The sequence below is a fragment of the Protopterus annectens genome, chromosome 1.part1 (genome assembly GCF_019279795.1).
Source record: "Protopterus annectens isolate FY-2018-M chromosome 1.part1, PAN1.0, whole genome shotgun sequence".
Lineage (NCBI taxonomy): Eukaryota > Metazoa > Chordata > Ceratodontiformes > Protopteridae > Protopterus > Protopterus annectens.
Window position 1 is genome coordinate 213,681,604 of NC_056726.1, and position 21,448 is coordinate 213,703,051.

At 40.0% G+C, this 21,448-nt stretch overlaps 1 protein-coding gene across 1 annotated transcript in view; it reads right to left on the reverse strand.

Moving 5' to 3' along the window:
* The window catches only part of NIM1K (NIM1 serine/threonine protein kinase), a 1,007,665-nt gene that overhangs the window by 159,902 nt on the left and 826,315 nt on the right, over window positions 1-21,448 (reverse strand). The window contains exon 5 of the mRNA XM_044074200.1: window positions 3,652-3,920. Coding sequence (XP_043930135.1) covers window positions 3,652-3,920 — 269 coding nt within the window. The remainder of the gene's footprint in view (window positions 1-3,651; window positions 3,921-21,448) is intronic.

Genomic DNA, 21,448 nt, shown 5'->3' on the forward strand with positions numbered 1-21,448 from the left:
TCATGTGAAACAACAGCACTCAGGGAGGCATGTTCAGTCACAGCTGCCATCTACAAAACAAGGTTCACAATTGCCACCTACCCATTTTTCAAGACTGTCTTGGAAAAAAAGAAGTCTGTTCCAGTAGTCCAGACATGCTATTTTTAGCACTGCTGTTGATTTAGTGTAATGCAGTTGCATCCATGAGCAATAAAACTAATAAAAACAGACCTTCAGCAGAAATGATGAGACCATTTATGTAATAACATAGGTGGAAAGGGGGGTGATGAGTGCAAAAGATGGCCAAGCAAAGCAGGACAATGTTTGGGAAAGAATTGTGATTTTGGTCTATTTTTTTTTTGCCTTTTCCCTGTGCTCAGTTGTTGATTTGTGTATATGAAATGAAGAAGTGCATAGGTCATATCTGTGGTATTATCACAAGCTCAGAGGCGTGTCACCCCAGGCATGAATTATTTTGGAATCCAGCCCATAATTCATTAAAGAAATTCTTATTGTATCCATTCAGGTACAGGAAAAGTGTGGCAAAATATATGAGGGCAGTGGAAAGGGTTGTTTGAAATTTCCAGACATATAATATTCTACAGCAGTAGTAATTATACCTGTTTTATGATGGATGCATAAGTTTAATATAACCATTTAAAAGAGTCAGCTTGAATAGCTTGAGAGGTGAATTTATTGGCATCCAACTCTCACACAATAATCAGGTTACAATCAGTGACTCGATCATAATCTTTTATATAGTCTTGAACAAATATGTCAGTGACTGCAGCTACTATAAAGAATCAGCATACATTCTGTTTCTAAACTAGGTACTGGTTTCATGGAAACATTGCCAAGCCAGCATTTAAGTTCATTACAACTGATTAGTAGAAGCACTGAATGACAGGCTAGTTAGCAATTCACATTGGGACAGTGGAGGAAGAGAATAGAACTACAAATCAGATAGTTAAAAACAAGTCATTTAGTCACTCTCTTTCTGGAAGAATACTCTGAATTGATATGGAAATCGGAGTGTGTGCTTGCACATATTAAAATCAAAGGCAGTTCATTTAAAATACACACTCAATTTCCATCTAGAGCCACTCAGAGAAGGCAGCAATTCAAGATACTGTGAACCCAAATCAATGGCGAAAGAAGACAAACTATTTTCTCTCTTTACTAAAGGAGGTCATAACATCCCTGTATTCTTCCCTGAAAAGGCCCATTATTGAGTACAATGCCTCATTCAGCATTGTACCTCTCAAAGCACAAGCAGCAGCTGGAGAGACCACGGAGTTCCTCAACAGGAGAATCCAGGGCCTCAAAAATCTACCATACACAAATAGGCTAAAAGCCATATCCTTCTACTCAGTTTCATACAGACTCCTCAGACGTGACCTCTATCTGGCATACAATGTGATCTCGGTCTCCGCCTTGATAGGACTGCTGCAAATTCGCAAGTCAAGCTGCACTCGAGTAACCCGCACATGCAGCCTCAACCTGGTCTGTGACATCAATAGGACTTGTTGGCGAGACAGATTTGTGTCCCAGAGACCCCCATCTGTGGAATAGACTCCCTCTCCATGTCAAGCAGAGTACCTCATTATCCCTTTTCAAGTGCAACCTGGATAACTGGATGGGAAATAGAAAATACATTCCTGGGATTCCACCTGTGTCCCTGCTGGGCAGGGGCATCAGATGTTGATTTGTCTAGACATGGGCTAAACTCTTGGTTAGGCTTATAATGGCCTCAGGGCCAATAGCCAAGTAACTTCCTATGATCCTGTATAAAGGGAATGTTAGGATTCACTACAAAATTAAATCCCATCACTACAGCAGCCCCACCAGCTCTTTGTGAGATTTGACAGATTAGAAAATAACACTTAACTTTCCAGAATGATGCAGATGCATTACTGCTACACAGAAATCACTAAGGAACAAAAAATAACACTTGTTTCATTTTCTTGGCAGTCCTCTAAACTGAATAAAATTAAGTTTATTTGAGGGAAAAAATCAAATAACCTTTTAGAATGTGCAGACATTAACGGTGCTTGTAAAGACTTTGCAGCAGAATAATTGTGAACCCAAAAATTCAGTGCAGGATATCATATAGACAGTGAGATATAGAAAAAAATGCTTTCACCTTTTCATGAGCTAGGAAAACAGTGGAATGAACCAGTGAATCTTATTAGTAATAAACCTCCATGATTAGAAAGGAAGGAATTGGAAAAAGAAACTTTCACAGATGCCCACATGTACAACATTGATCTACCATCTGAAAAGAATGCAGAGCGTGTTAATATATAGAACAGTGCAATCATTTCATTAGAATGGAAAAAGCACATAGTAACATTTTGTAGAGAATATTCATTCAAGCAGGATATAAATGAAGACATATACTACCCTTTAACACCCGCGGTGGTGGTGCTGCGGTAGCGTTGTCGCCTCACAGTAAGACGCTGTCCGGTTTGATTCTCAGCTAGAGCATCTTCTGCATGCAGACATGCGTGAATGGGCGTACCTTTGTTGAAGGTTGTGTGTCAGGGCTGGTAACTCGGCACGTAAAAATCAACTACCAATCATTAGCGGACCGGAGTTCTGCTGTGGTGACCCCTAACCGGGAAAAGCCGAAAGACACACACACACTACCCTTTAACATGTATTCCAATTTACAGAGACATATGAACTTTATGGAACAAATAAAGTCAGGAAAAAGGTTAGGATCAATGCAGAGTAGTTATGCCAAGTGGTCCTTGGACAACAAAAGGGAGGAAGTAAATGTAGCAAGGGATAAAAAGGAGGGCTTCAGGAAGGCTAACTAGAACAATTATTATTCTCTATAAAAATGACAAAAATGATTAGTTCTGAAAAATATACACAGGACTTTTGACCAGATAATTCTAAATATAAGAGGTGATACAGTCGCATGTAGGGAGATGGAGTGAAAATCAATACTTACTGATATAACTTCAGGGCTTTGTAAATGCTACCATAGTGGAGTGGGACTGTCTAAAAGAAATCTTTAAATTCAAACTGCCCCAGCAGTGGCACTGACTCCAATACTGACACAACTTGTTCCATTACCCTTGTGGTTTCTTGTCTACTTAATCTAGTCTTTCAGTAATGTCTCAGTCATGTGAGAGATGACATGGAACCACAATTAATACAGTATTTCTTTCCAATAAGCATTAAGTGGACCAATTAATGATGAAAGCTACACTTAGGCATTCAAACTAAATTCCTGAGCACTCTGACAATGGTTGTAGGCCTAGTTTTCAGAAATTATCATAATTCTCTTGTATTTTGCCTGGTATATATGCATGTAGTCAGTAAAAAAGCAGGTTCAATACATACATATTAAATAAAGCAACAGGAATAGGGAGCTTGAAGCAACTGTAATAAAATGTACATTTTTGCAGATTAAAGGCTCAAGTACCAACTCTATGAAATCATTTGTGTTTATCAGTGGCTGGACATAGCAGTCCTTGAATTTTTACCAGAGTTCCTACTAAAAACAGTGAATGCAAGATACAACTAAATTAAGTACATCACTGTTCAATACAAATGCAGTGAGATACAAAGTACCATGAAAAATTAAAGACAAATTCTTCCACCTGACAGAAGCATTCTGCTAAAGCAGCACATTACTGTGAAAATCTTCTCTCATCTTACCATATGCTTCACAGCAGAGAGGATCTGTGAGAAGATAACTTTACTATCTGCCTCTGATAACTTCCCTTCTGTGCTGATTTTGGTAAAAAGTTCCCCTCCTGATGCATATTCCATTACCAGGTGAAGTTTTGAAAGGGTCTCTACAACTTCATAAAGTCGAATAATGTTTGGATGATGAAGCTTCTCCATGCTTGAAATTTCTCGTGAGAGCAGACGCTGGGTTTTCTGATCTAGTTTAGTCTTGTCCAATATCTTAATGGCCACTTTTTCTAAATATAAAATCAAAGTTATATTACATTAAAAACAGAGGATAGCAATTTTTATTCCATTTCTTATAAGCAAACATATCTTGGCTCCAAGCATGGTCTTGTGCTATACAGCAACCAAAGAAAGCAAAATCAACTCAGAACATAGTGTAGGTATTCTCTAACATAATGTAAAACTCCCTGAAACGCCAGTGGTGTGTGCTACTCGACAGTGGTGTGGTTGCGCCTGCCTTGCTGCATACCTTTATTTTTTTTTTTATCTTTCTTTTACTTTAAGTTTGCTGTTTATTCTATGCCATATGTATTGTTTTCCCTGTGCAGAAGAAACAGACTAAAATACATAGACAAGTAGTAGCTTTCTAACTCAGTTGGGAAACAGATTGTTAATAAGATTTCACTTTTTATCACTGTGGAGTTTAAAAAAAATACAGATGTGCAATCAATATAGGCTCTGCTAGATACTTTATTTTTGAATTAAGACAATATGCCATCTACCTCTGATTGTTTTCCGTGGCCATTACTTCCAAGCGTAGAGTTCAGCCTGCTTAACTCAGGCTCACTCTGCTCCCTACTTTATCTCCAATTCCCATCCACATCTTTACTTATACTTTCAATTACTTCAACTCTATTTAAATTTTCTCCAGGATCCAATTAAATCCAATTATACTACATAGATTTCTGCACACTCCTCCCTAAACCTAACTGAATTCCTGCCAAATCCCTTCACTCTCCTTCTCCTTCCTATCTAATTCTACACTACAATTACTAAACACACACACACACACACACACACACACACACACACACACACACACACACACACACACACACACACACACACACCTCCCTCTTCGAAAGTTACTGCTGCCTTTACTTCTTAACATACTATTGCTTCTCTTACTAAACATTACAGCTCTGCAGCCTAAAACCATAATACTTTAAAACAAGTATCACTGATTCTACTAATGCATTTACCAGTAGCTGTCACAAAATCTTTTTAACAAATTTTCCATTCATTACTGCAAACTGAAAATACTCCATCCTCATCCTTCTTGTCAAAATATAAAAAATTCCCCTCAAAACAAAAAAATGTTATCACTGACAAACTCATTATCTGCAACATCTCTCAGTGTGGTGATACTGACCCTAACCCAGGACCCTCTCACCCCAACTTACTCAAATCTAAACAAAAACCCTAAAACATGTTATTGTAAATCTTTGTAGCATGCAAAACAAGACTTCAAATCTACATGTTTGGATAACTCATCATACCTGACATGTGGTAGCCTTTACTGAAACGTGGCTCAAATCTAAGATCCAAGACTCAGTATTAGAACCTCATGCTATATTGCAAACATAGCTGCCAGGATACAAAAGAAAGCTGGTGGAGTAGCTATACTCCACCCTAAATAGGTTTATAGGTTCAAAGGTTCATAGGTAGGTACCAGGCTATCTGCCCAAAGGCATTTATAAGCCTAGCCAGAATGTGTTGGCTTTCGCCGCCCCATTAGATTAGTTCCCTGTGCCTCGGTCCAGCACAGCCACTGAAGTGATCCCCGGGGTAAACTTTCTGTTTCACATCCACTCGTCAAGGTTTCTTTTGAAGAGTGTTAGCGAGGAGCTCTGGCTAATGTAGATTGGAATCTTGTTCCAAAGCATGGAAAGTTTCTGGGACAGGAATCTATCCCTCCAGTATGTCCTATTTATTATTGTGGTGAGGTTTAGATCCCTAGAGCATGTGGCTCGAGGGGATAAGGTTTTTTTTAGGTGGAGCATGTCCATCAATTCTGGGTTGGACATGGCCTTGTATGTCAGGCAGAGATCACCTCTGAGTAGGCGGTATGCAATTGAGTATAGCTGGAGTTTCTTCAGTCGAGCTGCATAGGACATCTGTTTGAGGCCAGTGATCCTCTTGGTGAGGTACTTCTGTGGTCTTTCCAGCTGTTGCAGGTGCCTTGTAAGGTACATCCCAAATGGGGCGTTGCACTCTATGATGGGTCTGATGAATGATGAGTAGAGGGGCACAATGACCTCTTTTGATCTGGATGCGAACCCTTTTGTGATTAGGTGGGCCACGTAGAAGGATTTTCTAACCACTTTGGCAATGTGATTATCAAAGGTGAGATTACTATTTACTTGGGTCCCCAGATACCTTATTACATCTTCCATATTTAGGGGGACTACCACCTATGTGGTAGTTTGTGGGTACTTTGTTTTTTCCAAAGGAGATGACTATGCACTTTTTGGCCTTTAGCTTTAGGCCATGACTTTGACACCAAGTATCCATCTCAGTGAGACCCTTTTGGAGGATGTCTGTGTCAGCCGGAGAGTCAATTATAGCCACCAGTTTGCAGTCGTCTGCGAACTTGGTCAGCCATAGTCCTCCTGCGCTTGCCTGTACCTCTGAGAAGTATATGCCGAACAGGAGGGGTCCTAGGACTGAGCCCTGGGGACCGCCACTTGTAACTGGTTTAGAGTCGGACCTAGCTCCCGCAACTCTCACCATGTGGGTTCTGTCCATGAGCCAGTTGGCAACCCATCTTGTGACGTAGGGATTTATGTTCAAGCTGGTGAGCTTGTCTATAATACCAGAATGGGGAAATGGTGTCGAAGGCCTTAGCGAGGTCTAGGTAGGCTGTGTGTACTTTCCCTTGTCTATAGCCTTGGTAACTGTCTCAAAAAAAGTCCACCAGGTTTAGGAGGCATGATCTGCCCTTAACAAAGCTGAACTGGGTAGGGTCCAGTGTTTGGAGGTTCCCAATGTCTCTGTTAATGAGTTCCATGATGATGCGTTCCATAGCCTTGCAGACCAAGCTAGTCAGGCTTATAGGGCGATAGTTCCCAGGGTCTGTTGTGGCTCCACCTTTGTGGAGTGGAATAACCATTGCTGTGCGCCACTCTATGGGTACGTAGTCTGTGGAGAGGCTGAGTTTGAACAGTGTGTTTAGGTGAGGGGTTAGTTCGTCTTTGAGCTTGTGTAGGAAGCAGCCTGGGATGCTGTGTTTTTGGCTTTGGAAAGGGCTGTTTTAACCTGAGTGTCTGTGATGTCAGGGACTCTACATTCTTCTGGTATGGTTATGGGCCCTTTTGGGGGAGAGAGGGGGGTGAGGTTTGCGCTGAACCTGTCTGCCAGGATGTTGGCGATATCGGTCGGCTCAGTGTATTTTGTGCCATTCTGCACTAACTCCGAGCAGATCTGAGCATTGCTACTTAGATTCTTGACACAGCTAAAGAATGTCTTGTGGTTATCTTTGGAGTCCTTGGCAATTTTTCTTTCAAAGCTCTCCTTGGATGATTTTATGAGGGATCATAGTTTCTTGCTGATACTGATCAGGGATGTCTTCCCTTCTTGGGATTTTACTCTTTTCTGTACTAGTTTTCTCTTTCTATCGTATAGCTTGTTTATAGCAGGAGTCCACCAGACTGGTTTCCTTTTCTTGGAGGAGTAAGTCTTGGTTTTGTGTGGGATGGCACAATCCATGCATTCTTGTAGGTGCCCATAGAATGCATTAGTAAAAGATTTTGCAGCTTGGATAGTGCTATCCTTCAGCATGGGGGCTTTGAAACTTTCCACCTCGGTCTTAAGTAACGTGAAGTTTGTTTTTGAAAGGTTTTTCACAATAGTTTCCTTATCCGGGGGTGGGGGTGGAATGTGGATATCCAAAGTGATTTGTTTATGGTCAGATCTAACCAGTGAGGGGTTGACCTCCGGTGTGGAACACTGGTCACCCATGTTGGTGATGACCAGGACCAATATGTTGTCACCTCTGGTGGGAATGTTGACCAGTTGAACCAGGGCATTTGAGTTTATAAATTCTAGGAAATGTTGGGCAAGGGAGTTAGTACTTGAGTAGTTCTCCCAGTTAATGTTTGGGTAATTGAAATCACGCAATATTAGGGTGTTTGGTAGTACCTTTATGTTTCCCAGTGTTTCCAGACATGCGGAATGGGGGTCCTGGGACATGGTGGGTGATCTGTAGCAAGCTACAATTTGAATTTCAGCTTTGCCCATTGTTAGTTGCATGTGGATGATCTCTGAAGCATCGTGCTATGTCACTAACCTGGAGGTGTGGGTATCCTTGATGAATATGGATACGCCCCCGCCTTTTGTATTTCGGTTTGGGTTCTGTGACCGAAATGTATAGTATGAGTTGTAGCCCGGTAGTGCTGGGGTGCTCTCTGGAGCCTTAAACCAGGTTTCTGTTACTGCACATATATCTATTTTCTCCACACTGAGGAGTGTCTCTAGTGCGTGCATTTTGAGGTTTAGACTTCTGGCATTGAGTAGCATTACCCTCAGTTTTTTGTTACTTGTGCTATTTACGGTGGTGGGTTTGTCTTTTGAGCCTTTCCTAAAAAAAGGTGCTATGGGGGTGGCAAGAGCCTTGGCCAGTATTCGAAAGCCTAAGGGTGACAGGTGCAAACTGTCTCTAGCAAAGCAGCGTGGCTTGTCGAGCATGTCATCCCAGGCGGACAGACACTGGATCCCCTTTGAATGACACCAGAAACTTAGCCAATTGTTGAAATCGAGATTTTATTTCTTTATACCATGGTATCATTCTTGGTGAAGGCAGGATGCTACTCAGGGTCAGGGTCATACCGGCCTGGGCTACATGATCAGAGAGCTCTTCCATGTCTCTTTTCATGTAGTCCAGGGAAGTACGGCTCAGGTCATTCACACCAACATGGACAATGACAGAGTCATATTTGTACTTGTTCTGGAGTGACCTAAGTGCTTGTGTTATGCGGCGGATCCTGGCACCCGACAGGCAGCTAACAGTAACCTTCTCCTTATTCAGCCTAGTGAGTGGGATACCAGTGTGCCTGACTATAGAGTCACCTATTACTAGTGTGTTGTGTATGTTATTTTGCCTTAAGGGCTGTGATTGCATGACACACTGGTTTTGTGAAGTATGTGTTTCATGGTTTGTGTTGGGGGGGGGGGGTGGAGGTTGCTTGATTGTTTGCTTTGGAGGTCTCTGTTGGTTTTGCAGATTTTTATTTAGAGCCACCGAGTATGTTTTCATGTATTTATGTGTGTTTTTGCCAGAGCTGGTTTAATGGGTCTATGTGAGACTGGTGGTGTGTTGCAAGTTATGCACAGAGGACCAAGTAGCAGCTTCCAAAATGTCCTTATTGGCCACCCCTTTAAGAAAGGCTGTAGATATAGCAGTACCCTAGTGGAGTGAGACCTCACAGAGTCTGGTGGCTTCTTTCCATGATGATTATAGCAAAACAAGATACAGCTGGAGATCCATTTGGAGATTGTTTGTTTAGAAACAGGTCTCTCCTCAGAGCTCCTCAGAGCTACAGGAAAAAGCCACAAAAAGGTGGTCATACTTCCTGACGTTTTTTGTTCTGTCCAAGTTGTAATGCAATTGCCTATGCACAGCTAGTGTATGGAGGATTATTTTCCCCTAGTTTTGAGGGTTAGGAAAGAAGGTATGCAAGTAGATGGTCTGGTTTAAAAGAGATCTCTGTAACCACTTTAGGTATAAAGGAAGGGTTGGTCCTAAGAGAGACTTTGTCACGGTGGAAAGTGATGAAAGGTTCCAGACATACATGGGCTTGAAGCTCTAAAACCCTTCTAGCTGAATTAATGGCTAGTAGAAAAGCTGTCTTCCGGGAGGCCACTGTGGTACAGCGGTTAGAGTTGTCACCTCACAGCAAGACGTCCACCGGTTCGATCCTCGGCTGGGGTGCTTTCTGTGCAGAGTCTGCATGTCCTCCCTGTGGTCGTGTGGGTTTCCTCCGGGTGCTCCGGTTTCCTCCCACATCCCAAAGATATGCTGTAGGTGGATTGGACACTAAATTGGCCCTAGGAGTGAGTGTGTGCATGTGTGTGCCTTCCATGGAAGGTTGGGTGCCGGGCTGGCAACTTGACACCGTAAAAACTCTACTGCCAATCATGAGCAGACAGGTGATCCGCTGTGGCGACCCCTAACCGGGAAAAGCCGAGAGAAGAAAAAGAAGAAGAAGAAAAGCTGTTTTCCAGGTCTGGAATTTAATGTCTGTAGAGTCAGCTGACTTGAAAGGTGGGATGGTGTGGGAATGAGAAGGCAAATAAGCTGAAATTGTTGAAGCGTGAATTTTAATAGAGGAATAAGAAAGTCCTCTGTCAAAAAGTCCTGATACATATGAAAGGATCAGAGGCATCTGAGCTTGAAGAGGTATCTGCCCTTTTGTTTGCACCATATAGTGAATTTCTTCCATTTGGCAGAATAGGATTTTCTTGTGCTAGGTCTCCTAGTTTCTTTTAGAATGGCAAAACAAAAAACTCTGCAAGTACGGCAAGTGCAAAGGCCCAATAAACAGGAAAATGCAGCTAGAAAAAATTGACCAGCTCTGTAAAGTGGAACACAACACTTTAATATCCACAGTTCAACATATACAAAAGCACATAAAATATTCAAATATGCAAAAGCACATGAAATATTCAAACTGGTTTTGGCAAACATGCCTTCTTCAGTGAATATACAACCAGAAATCATAATTACATTTTATAGATAGCCATCCACAAAGCTCCATTATGATTGGAAGATTACAAATGCTCATTAAGACCTGGCGCAAATAAGCCACCTATGTATCTTAATAATCCAGTAATTTTCCTTCCTGTTCAAAATATTATGCCAACTAATTTTATTTCTCCTATCCCCCTCAATTTTATCAATAATAAACATAAAATGTGCTGCAGGATGCTTAATGGAATGTTTATAACGGGCATTAGACAATCTTTTGTTCCTAAAAACTTACCAGCTTAAATGTAAACCCATATGTCACAAGATGGGTTGCAAACTGGCTTAAGGACAGAACCCACAGGGTTAGAGTTGCTGGCGCTATGTCAGACTCCAAGCCGGTCACAAGTGGTGTCCCACAGGGCTCGGTCCTTGGCCCCCTATTGTTCGGCATCTACTTCTCAGAAGTACAGGCCAACATGGGAGGACTTTGGCTGACAAAGTTTGCAGATGACTGCAAACTGGGCGCCATAGTGGAAAGTGCATCGGACACGGATATCCTTCAGAAGGGACTCACGGAAACGGATAGCTGGTGCCAGAGCCATGGCCTGAAGTTAAACGCCAAAAAATGTATAGTCATACCCTTCGGGAAAAACAAGGTAACCCCAAGCTACCATATAGGTGGCAATCCACTAAGCACAGAAGAGGTTATCAGGGACCTGGGGACCCAGGTTGACAGTGGCCTTTCTTTTGACACTCACGTTGCTAAAGTGGTTAGAAAGACCTTCTACATTGCCCACCTGATCATGAAGGGATTCACATCCAGATCTAGTGAGGTCATTGTTCCCTGTACTCTTCACTTATCAGACCAATGATCGAGTACAATGCCCCATTCGGGATGTATCTCACCCGACATCTGCAGCAGTTGGAGAGACCCCAAAAGTTCCTCACCAAAAGGATAAAGGGACTCCAAAATCTGTCATATGCTGCCAGATTGAAGAAACTCCAGCTCTATTCAGTCGCATACCGTCTGCTCAGAGGTGACATGTGCCTGACATACAAGGCCATGTCCAACCCGAATTAATGGACATGCTCCACCTCAAAAATCCAAATCCACCAAAACCACTAGAGCAAGCGACTTAAACCTTAGCACGGATATAAATAGGACGTGCTGGAGGGATAGATTTATCACTCAGAGACTCCCTATGCTGTGGAATAAAATCCCAGTCCATGTGAGGCAGAGTACCTCGCTGGCTCTGTTCAAGAGAAATCTTGACCTGTGGATGGGAGATCGTAGGTTTACCCCGGGAATCATCTCTGTGTCACTGCTGGACAGAGGCACAACAAACTAATGGGCACAGTATTTTTTCATATAAGGGGTGGCGTAAGCCACAAAACTTTGGGCTAGGCTTATAAATGCCTTAGGGCAGATAGCCTAGTATAAACCTATGAACCTATAATGTTACTAATATGTTCTCAAATCCGTATCCTAAGTGGGCACAGAGTATGTCCCCCACAGAAGGCAGAACATGAACATGTAGCTAAATAAATGATATATTAACCTCTAGAAGTCTATTTTCATTTTGTAGCAGCAAAACACTGGGTGGTTTTCTCAACCATTACAAAAGAAAGAAGAAAGGTGAAATTGAAACAGTTTACCAGTAAAAAAATACTCCCAAGGTATATGATATTAAGTTTGTAGGAAATTACAGCACTGATTGGATCATCTATTTAGTTACAAGTTCATGTTCTGTCATTCCACTAAGCATCCTACAGCACATTTATGTTTGCTATTATTGATAAAATTGAGGGAGATAGGAGAAATAAAACTGGTTGGCATAACATTTTGAAGAAGAAGGAAATTGTTGGATTATTAAGTTAGGTGGCTTATTTGAGCCAAGTCTTAATGAGCATTTGTAATCTTCCAATCATAATGGAGCTTTGAGGATGGGTATGTATAAAATGTAACTATGAGTTATGGTTGTATATTCACCGATGAAGCCGTGTTTGCCGAAACCGGTTTGAATATTTCATGTGCTTTTGCATATCTGAATATTTGAAGTGCTTTTGTACATGTTGAACTGTGGATATTAAAGTGTTGCATTCCACTTTATAGTGCTGGACGACTTTTTCTAGCTGCATTTTCTTTTAGAATGTCCAGGACTTGTTGGTCGAGGGATGTCCACCTCCAGGGGTCAAGGTATTATCCAAGCTATCAATATGACAGTATTCAGGTTGGGGTGTATGATGGTGCCCTTGTTCTGTGTTAATAGGTCTTCTTGTTGGGGCAACAGCCATGGTTCCTTCTTGCTTAGAATGAGCATTAGAGGATACCAGTGCTGCCTTGGCTACTCTGGGGCTATTATAATGACCCTTGCCCTACTTCCTTTACCTTCAGCAGTACCCTGGAAAGCAAAGTTACTGGGGAAAGGCATAGAGGAATAGGCCTGTCCAAGGGAAGGAGAAGGCACCTGCCTTCCAGGCTGACCCTGTTTTAGTCCTTGAGGAAAACTTGTTCAAGTGAGAGTTTTCTTTGATGGTTAAAAACTCAGAAAGAACCACAACTAGGTAGCACTGGGCTCCGAAAAGAACTTTATTTCAAAACACGTTAAGTGCTTTCATCTATCTTTATGACAGAAACATCTTCAGAACCATGAACTTTAAAAGGCAAATAGCAAGGCAATTTAAAACCATTTGCAGACACACACCCTCAGAAAACGACAATCATCAACATTGTAGCAAAAAGTCTGCCAATAAAATTTAAGATATAAGCACACAAGTAGAATAGATTACATAATATCCGTTCCGTGATAAACACTGCATAAAATGCACATTACTGCAAGAAAGTCACACTAAAAAATTGTAAAAAAAAGAAAAAAATGACAACTTAGATGCCCTCTATTTTAACTCACTAGTGATGGAGATGGCTTCATTTAAATGGAGTGAGTTGGAAGCAACTAATCGTAGCTGCCACACCATTTCCCTATGCAGCAACCGGTTCTGCCAATCTCAGCCACAACAATCTGACTAAACCCTTTCCAAAATGAAACATTTAAACATATTAAAATTGTTGCAAATGGTGGCATGTCTGGCCAAAGCACTTTTGTTGTCTTTTTTGGTAATGTTATAAAGAAGCTAGTATATCCTCTTATTAAGAGCATTATTAGTCTGAACAGCACCTTGCCAAGTATACCACCTTTTCTGTAAAACAATAACATCCACCCTTGACTAGCCATCTGTTTATTCTATTCCATAATTCACCCCCATAATCTGAATCTATATTGTAGAGGCACTGGTTACAGCGACCACACTTAAAGGTTCTAAATGAACTACTGTTACAAGCTTTTATTGGTCTTTCCAATTGTCTCTTAATATTTGACCTATTTTTTTTTAAATAAATACAGGAGGAGGTTTGTCAAAACAACTTTTAAAGTCATCCTCAGTTTGTAAAACAGACCAATTTTTATATAAAATATTCTTAATGCCCACAGAATCCAATGATCTTAATTGCTAAAATTGCATGAACATTGTACTAAATGGCTGGCAGGGTTATCTTTACCATCATTAAATGTTTTAGAACCAGGGCTAAGAAGTCCTTTAATAATAATCATGGCAAATCTAACAAATCTTTCAGAAAGTATCTGTGAATAAAAGTTGTCAACTAAAGGTTTATCCACGTTCAAGAAACATAGCTTTTAATTTGTTACACTGAACTAAACACTCGTTATCATCAGACGTCAGTCTAGATACTCCAATGAACTGACTTTTTACTACACCCCTCTTTTGAAGGATCGGACAGCAGCTTTTGTAGTGTAAAAATGCATTGCAAAAGGTGACTTTCCTATAAATAGAAATAAACTTAACATTAATATTCCTTCTTAACTTCCACATCCAAACAATGCATCATATTACTGAGCACATTAGATGTGAACTTCAAAAACATAGTAGCTGACTAATTCATCAATAAACTGATATAATTTGTCCATACTCCCAGACCATATCACAAAAATGTCATCCAAATAACGTAAGTGGCATTTACAATTTTCAAAGGAACCCAACTTGAATACAGTCTCAGTTTCCCATCTCAATAACACTACGTTAGCAAAAGTATGGGTGCAAGCAGCTCTCATTGCAATGCCCTTTAGTTGCTTAAAATATTCTCCATCAAAGTAAAGGAAATTATTGTGCAAAATTAGTTCCACCATGAAATCTGTAATAAGCCTCCCTTCATTCGCTGTTAACCTAAACTGCTATAAAACCTCACTAAACTAAGTCATGCTTTGCTCACAAGGAATCACAGTAAACAAGTTTTTAATGTTCAGTGTAACCAAAAAACAAGAAATGCAAAAAAATGCAAGAAATGTTCTTCAATTTGTCCATGAAGTACATGAGGAAAGTTCTTAAGCAACATTTTTAACGTATGATGTACGACTTAGCAAAAGGCTCAATGATTGAATCACCAGCTGCCACTATAGGGCGTAATGGTGGGTCACATAAACTAGAGTGAATCTTAGGGATATAAAAACCTTCAGAAAATTAAACAAGTCCATAGAAATGTCATCAAACAGGAATAGTTCATCAAGCCAGATATTAATGGACCTGTGTGCAGTATTAATTTCATTCACAGACACTGACTGGTAAACTGTTTCATCCATAAGTAAAACAGTCATCCTGCTGGTGTAGTTCATCAAATCCATGCTGACCAAATCTCCCCCTCATCCACCTTCATACATCTAATGTTCTTGTTGTAAGTAATACTTTCAAGGGTAGATTTTTCATTTTTAGTGAGACTGTATGGCATGTTTTTTCTTATTTGTCAATAAATCTTTTCTCTCTCTTTCACAGACCCTTTCAAAAACATTAATAGCTGGATGTAAGGGAGGATTGTAAATGCATTTACATCGAAGATTGCCTCCCAGTAGCAGAAAAAAAAATATACCACAGGCTTGCAGCAATCCCAAAACAACATTTTAACGAATACAAAAAGAATAAAAAACAACTAAGCGCTTTTGCCCTTTACATCATCATGGGCATCATCATCAGAGTGAAAAACCATAAAAAACAAAGCCCCTTTATACTTTTAAACCTTCACGTGACTAATAAATCAATTAAGTAAAAGTGAACTAAGTTAAAATGTTCACTAGCATAAATTACCCATTTCAAAAACAATATATAAAACCAATACATAAACCAATATAGAAAAACAATGTATAAAAAAAACAAAGTTTAATAGAATGTATAAAAAGTGCCTATTCCTATGTATAAAAATCCTTTTTAACCATCAAAGTTACAATAATACCAAAGCAGTTCATATTGATATATCACAACAATTAAAAATAATCTTGTTGAATGCTAAAAATGTTAAACATATGTTGCTCTTAATCTTAAAACACTAGCAACAGAGCAACAATCATTAATGCCAGTGTGTTCTGTGGCATTAAATCTTAATTGCCATGCTGTCTCTCTTACTTCAAGCAATGTCTTAAAGTATTTCCCTTTCATTTTTGCCAACCTTGTCAATAACAAAAAACAAAAACTTTTTAAAATTACTACAGATGACACTATGTGAATAAATCGCATTACTGTTTTTTTCTGTTTTTAATGTCCCTAATATGTTCTGCAATCCTGTCTTTCAATTTACACGTGGTTTTGCCCACATAAAATGCTGGTCATCCCATGCGTGTTGCAACATAAACAACCATCCTAGTGTTACAGTTGCAACGACTGGGACATTGGATGGTCCTGTTGTATCCATAAATAGTAACGTATGAACCATTGTCTATAAATCTGCAATATCTACACATCCCATATTTATACATTTTAGGTCTATATTTTGGCCGTGGTGGTGCAGCAGTTAGCGTTGTGGCCTGACAGCAAGAGGTTCTCCCATTCGATTCTCGGCTGGAGCGCCTTCTGTGTGGAGTCTGCATGTCCTCCCCATGGTTGAGTGACATTTAAAGACATGCAGGTAGGTGTGTGCGTGAATGGGTGTGCCTTCTTTGAAGGTTGGGCATCGGGCTGGCAACTCGGGCACCGTAAAAATCCACTGCCAATTATTAGCAGACTGGAGTTCCACTGTGGCAACCCCTAACTGGGGAAAGCTGAAAGACATTACTAGGTCTATATTTTACTGTCTGCTTGTTTTTGTGTCTTTCAAATAATCCTTTGAGATTGTGACCCCGACTATACACAACCTGCAGTTTTGTACCTAAAATCTTTTTCGTGTCACTAGTTAAAACCAAGTCCCAATAATTATTTAACACAGCTCTCACAGAAACAGCATCTTGGTTATACAGAAGTACCATTGCTCCACGTTTAACACTTGTTTGAGTAGTGCTAAACATTATGCTAGCGCGGGTCATCAGTATGGGAGTATACCTGGTAAGGCATTTTTTCATGACTTCTTTTCTAATTTTTAACAAAAGTTTCAATGGATATCCTTTATATTTAAACATACCAATCAAAGTAACCATTTCAGCCTTAAATCTCTCATTGTTACTCACTAACCTTGATAGCCTTACCATTTGCCCTTTTACCATACTTTTCTTCTGGTGGAGCAGGTGGTAACTATTATAATGAAGCAGTGTGTTAGAATATGTCTTTTTCCTAAAAATACTGATGCCTAATCTCCTGTTTTCAATCTGTTTATACAATAAAATATCCAAAAATTAAATTTTGTGAGTGTTTACCTTATAGGTAAACTGCAAAAATGCGGTAGTGTTGTTTAAGTAATCCACAAAACAACCAATTCGTACTGGCCAGCCTCACCATAAAACTAAAACGTTATCCAAAAAATGCAAAAATACTATACTATCTTCCATAAAGGGGGAGGAAAAAACATAATGTTTCTCTCATTCAGCAAAAACTAGATTTGCATAAATGGGGGCACATTTGGCATCCATAGCAATACCAGAGACCTGTCAAAAATACTCACCCTCAAAGTAAAGGAAGTTGTTGTACAAAACAATTTCAATAAGTTCAAGAATTGGGTTTCTTTTAACATTATGTAGCCCTTCAACGTCTATTAGACTGTTGTTTAAAAATTCCAATCCCGTATCATGCGGTATAATAGTAAATAAATTAGTAAAATCAACTGTAACAAAAATGTAATCATCATCATCACAGTTTAGATCCCTCAGTATCTCTAAGCAGTGCCAGGAATCATGTAAAATTTACATCTTGTCCTCAAGTGACTTATTACAATCTGTGTGAATATAGGCTGCTAAAGGTACTGTTTTGGATCCCATTGCTGCCACGATAGGTCTAAACAGGGGATTATTCTCATTTATGGATTTGGGGATCCCAAACATTGCTGGAAAAACAGGTGCCTCAACTGTTAGGTAATTAAGTTCTATTTTATCTTGACAAAAAGAATCAAACATCAACCAATCAGTTTTGGTGTATGACCTGCTGATTTCATTCCTTAACATCCTCTCATAGATATTTTTGTCATTTAAAATCTCATACATTCTAGAAACATAGTCCATATGTAACATAACCACAACCCCACCAACTTTATCTGGCTTCATGATCCTGTGCTCTTTTGTTTCAGACAACTGTCTTAAACAAATTCTTTCCTCAGCTATTAAGTTATCATGCAATTTAGTTTTTTTAGTTAATAATTTTCTCAACTCACCCTCTATTGTTTGCTCAAACATATTAATGGTGGGGCTGGGGGAGGTATAAAAGTGCTACTACTTTTGACTGTCCCCCTATTATCAATAATGGGATTGGTGTGATTCAAGAAAAACATCCTCAAATTAAGCTGCCTTGTATACCATTTCAAATTGATCAACACATTAGCAATAGCTAGTCTGCAACTGGAAACAAAAGTAAAGCCTTTTTTCAACAAACAAAAATGTCCATGACCAATATCCATCTCATTGAAATTGTAAAATGAAAAACCATAATGACACTAGTGTTGAACAAAGTTAGTTTTAAAATGTTCAATATTATTAAAGTCTTTAATTAATAACATCCCCCATGATAATTTATAGTGTCGGGGCTCCTCCTCACCTTCACTGATGGAGAAACCTGACTGTCTTTTGTGACTCTGTTGGTTCTGATTCTGATTCTGGTTCTTCAAATGCTCCAACTGTCTCAACAGAGGAGGATATTCTAAAAAATTCTTATTATCATCTGAAACTACACTGGCACCATTAGCACCCCCTGATGCCTTAAAATCATTATGTCCGATATTAGAATGATTCACCTTACCATTAAAAAATGCCCCGTACTCTTTAAGGCTGGATAAGCTTTTTCATCAGCATATTCAGCCATATCCCTATGTAATTTTCTTTGTTTTTATCTAAATTGTCCTTAACAAACTTTTAACTTTCAATAAAGATCCTATCATAATTAGCTTTGTTGAACTGAAACAACAAATTATTAAAAATACTAGCATTTAAATCAGAAATATCTTTTCTCAATTGCACCAGTTTGCAGTTGTTGTCATGAATAATGATTCCCATAATGTCCACACCTGTCTGGATGAACACTTCTATCAGTTCATTGTCCATCACTGAACTTTCTTCGGTAACCACTGGGAGTTTCCATAAAAGTAAGCCCCTTGAAACCTGATGTAGTTCCAATGAATGGCTTAAAAACAAGTTATCCATTTGCAAAGTCTTATACTTCCTGGTTAATTTCTCCAATGAACGTAACTGTGCTTTAAAGGAACTCAATCCATTTTCATTTCGGGGAAGGGTAGAAAATTCAAATGTAGGAGTTACAAGCACGATGTTTAAGTCACATTGAGAAGAACAACTGAAATTAAACCGTGCCTGTTCAGAATTAATATTCACCCCTTCCAATCCACTGTTAAACAAAGTTATCCTGTGGGAATGTATGTAACGTTAATAAATAAACTGTGTAGAAGTGACGAAGTAGAAGTCTCTCTAGTCATATTATTCTGCAATTGAAGCTTTAACTGTTGAGTTCAGTTAGCTGCCCAAGTAGCTTTTCCACAGTGGATTCACTCACCTGTACCATTCAAACACAACAAGTCGGGTGACACAACGAAGAACCAAATAAAGTTAAAATCCAAATGGACTAGTGTACCAATAATAACAAATAAAATACACCACAGGCTTGCAGCAATCCCGGAACAATGTTTTAATGAATCCACAAAGAATAAAAAACAACGACTAAGCACTTTCATCCTTTACATCATTACGGGCATTATCAGAGTGAAAAACCATAAGAAACAAATCTCTTTTATATTTTTAAACCCTCACATGACTAATAAATCAATTAAGTAAAAGTGAGCTAAGTTAAAATGTTCACTAGCATAAAATATCCATTTCAAATAAAAAGATGCACTGGTTGGACAGAGAGAGTGTTGGAGGACTTGGCCTGGAACCCTGGCTAAGGACTCAACTTTATAGCTGTGCCACTGGGGAGTCTTATTGGGGATCTGGAGAAAGGTAGAGAAACCAGCCGCAGACTGTGGTCTCTGCGTGCTCTTAAGGGACACTGCACTTGATACAGAGAGCTGCATCTGGAAATAGTGTGTGTGTACCTTTTATCCTCCCAGTGAATGTCCCCCCCACAGGTGCCAGTGGTGAGGATAGAGTCTCCTTGATTACTGGCCCAGAAGTGGGATATCCACATCACATATTGGTGAGCAGTGGTGGGATATCCACATCATATTGGTTGGTAGTGGTAGGATCACCACATCACATATTGGGATTTAGTGGTGTGGATAATGAACTCCTGTAGCCTGTAAACAGTGGTCACTAAAGAAGGTGTTTGTATTCTCAAGCAGCCACACAGCAGAAGTTTCATATCACAATAGTTTTATTTTTTTTTTTGTTAGCTTAGTTGGTCGGGGAGAGCAGGCAAGGATTTCGGCAGGGGATTATGGCAAGGTGACAAGGAGCCAGTTGGCTGAGATGTGCCATGCCAAAGGACTGGTGCATGCCAACCTGACTAAAGTGGAAATTATTGCAGCCTTAGCCACAGCTGCATCACAGAACAGCAACCAGGAAGATAGCAAGACTGGGCTTGGGGATGTACAACTCTCATAAAAAGGACAGTTCAATTTTTCCTCAGAGGACTTAAAAATCCATCTGGAGTTAAAGAGAGTTGAACTGGAGGCCAAATGTTTGGAATTAGAATCAGCAGAAGGACTGCGTCATTTCAAGGCTGAAGAAAAGGAGAAACAGATGGAATCAGAATCAGCAGAGAGACTGAGACATTTGGAAGCTGAAGAAAATGAGAGGCAGAGGCATCATGAAAAGGAAATGCTGACTCTTCGCCAGAGTCATGGAGGTAACGGGGAAGGGAGTAACCGAACCCCAGAAGCAATAAATGTCAGTAAATTTCTTCCACAATTTACAGAGGGTGATAATTTTGATAGTTTTAGTCATATGTTTGAAAGGGTATGTAAAGACTATAATGTTTACCAAGGGCTCTGGGTACTGTTGCTGACCCCCTTACTCCACGGTAAAACTGTAAATGTTGTTTCTAAATTGTCGGACATTGATTGTTTAGACTATAACCAAGTAAAGAAATGTTTACTACAGTGCTTATAAGTTAACACCTGAAGCATATAGAAAAAGGTTTTGTGAGCCGATGTAGAAGCCGAGCTCACCTACGCCGAAGCACTGAGAGGGAGAGCGGGGTCGGACAAGGGTCCGATGCCACCCCCACCCGGAACCAATGAGAGAACATCGGCCCCCAGATCCCTCGATAGACTAAGACAACGAAGAGATCGGAACCAATAGACCAGTGGTAATCAGAGCCGATGGTTCCATCACAACAACTTTCATGCACTCCGGCTCCAAACTCAAAGGAGTCGGAGGAGGAATTGATAAAGGTGCGGTTTGAGCTGTCGGTGCCAATTCCTTGTGGGCTGGGCTCGATAATAATTTAGCTAATGCCTGTGTCTTGAGAAGCCTCTTCACCACCTCTCCACATCATGATCCGAAAGCCTGGATGATTGAGAGGAATGAGAGGAAGACTGATGACTGCCTGCCATGGATTGCAACAGTGAGAACTGTGGAACAGACCGCACCGGCTCCGGGGAGGGAGACCTGGTTCTCTTGTGAGTCCTGACTGGCACTGAAACCACTG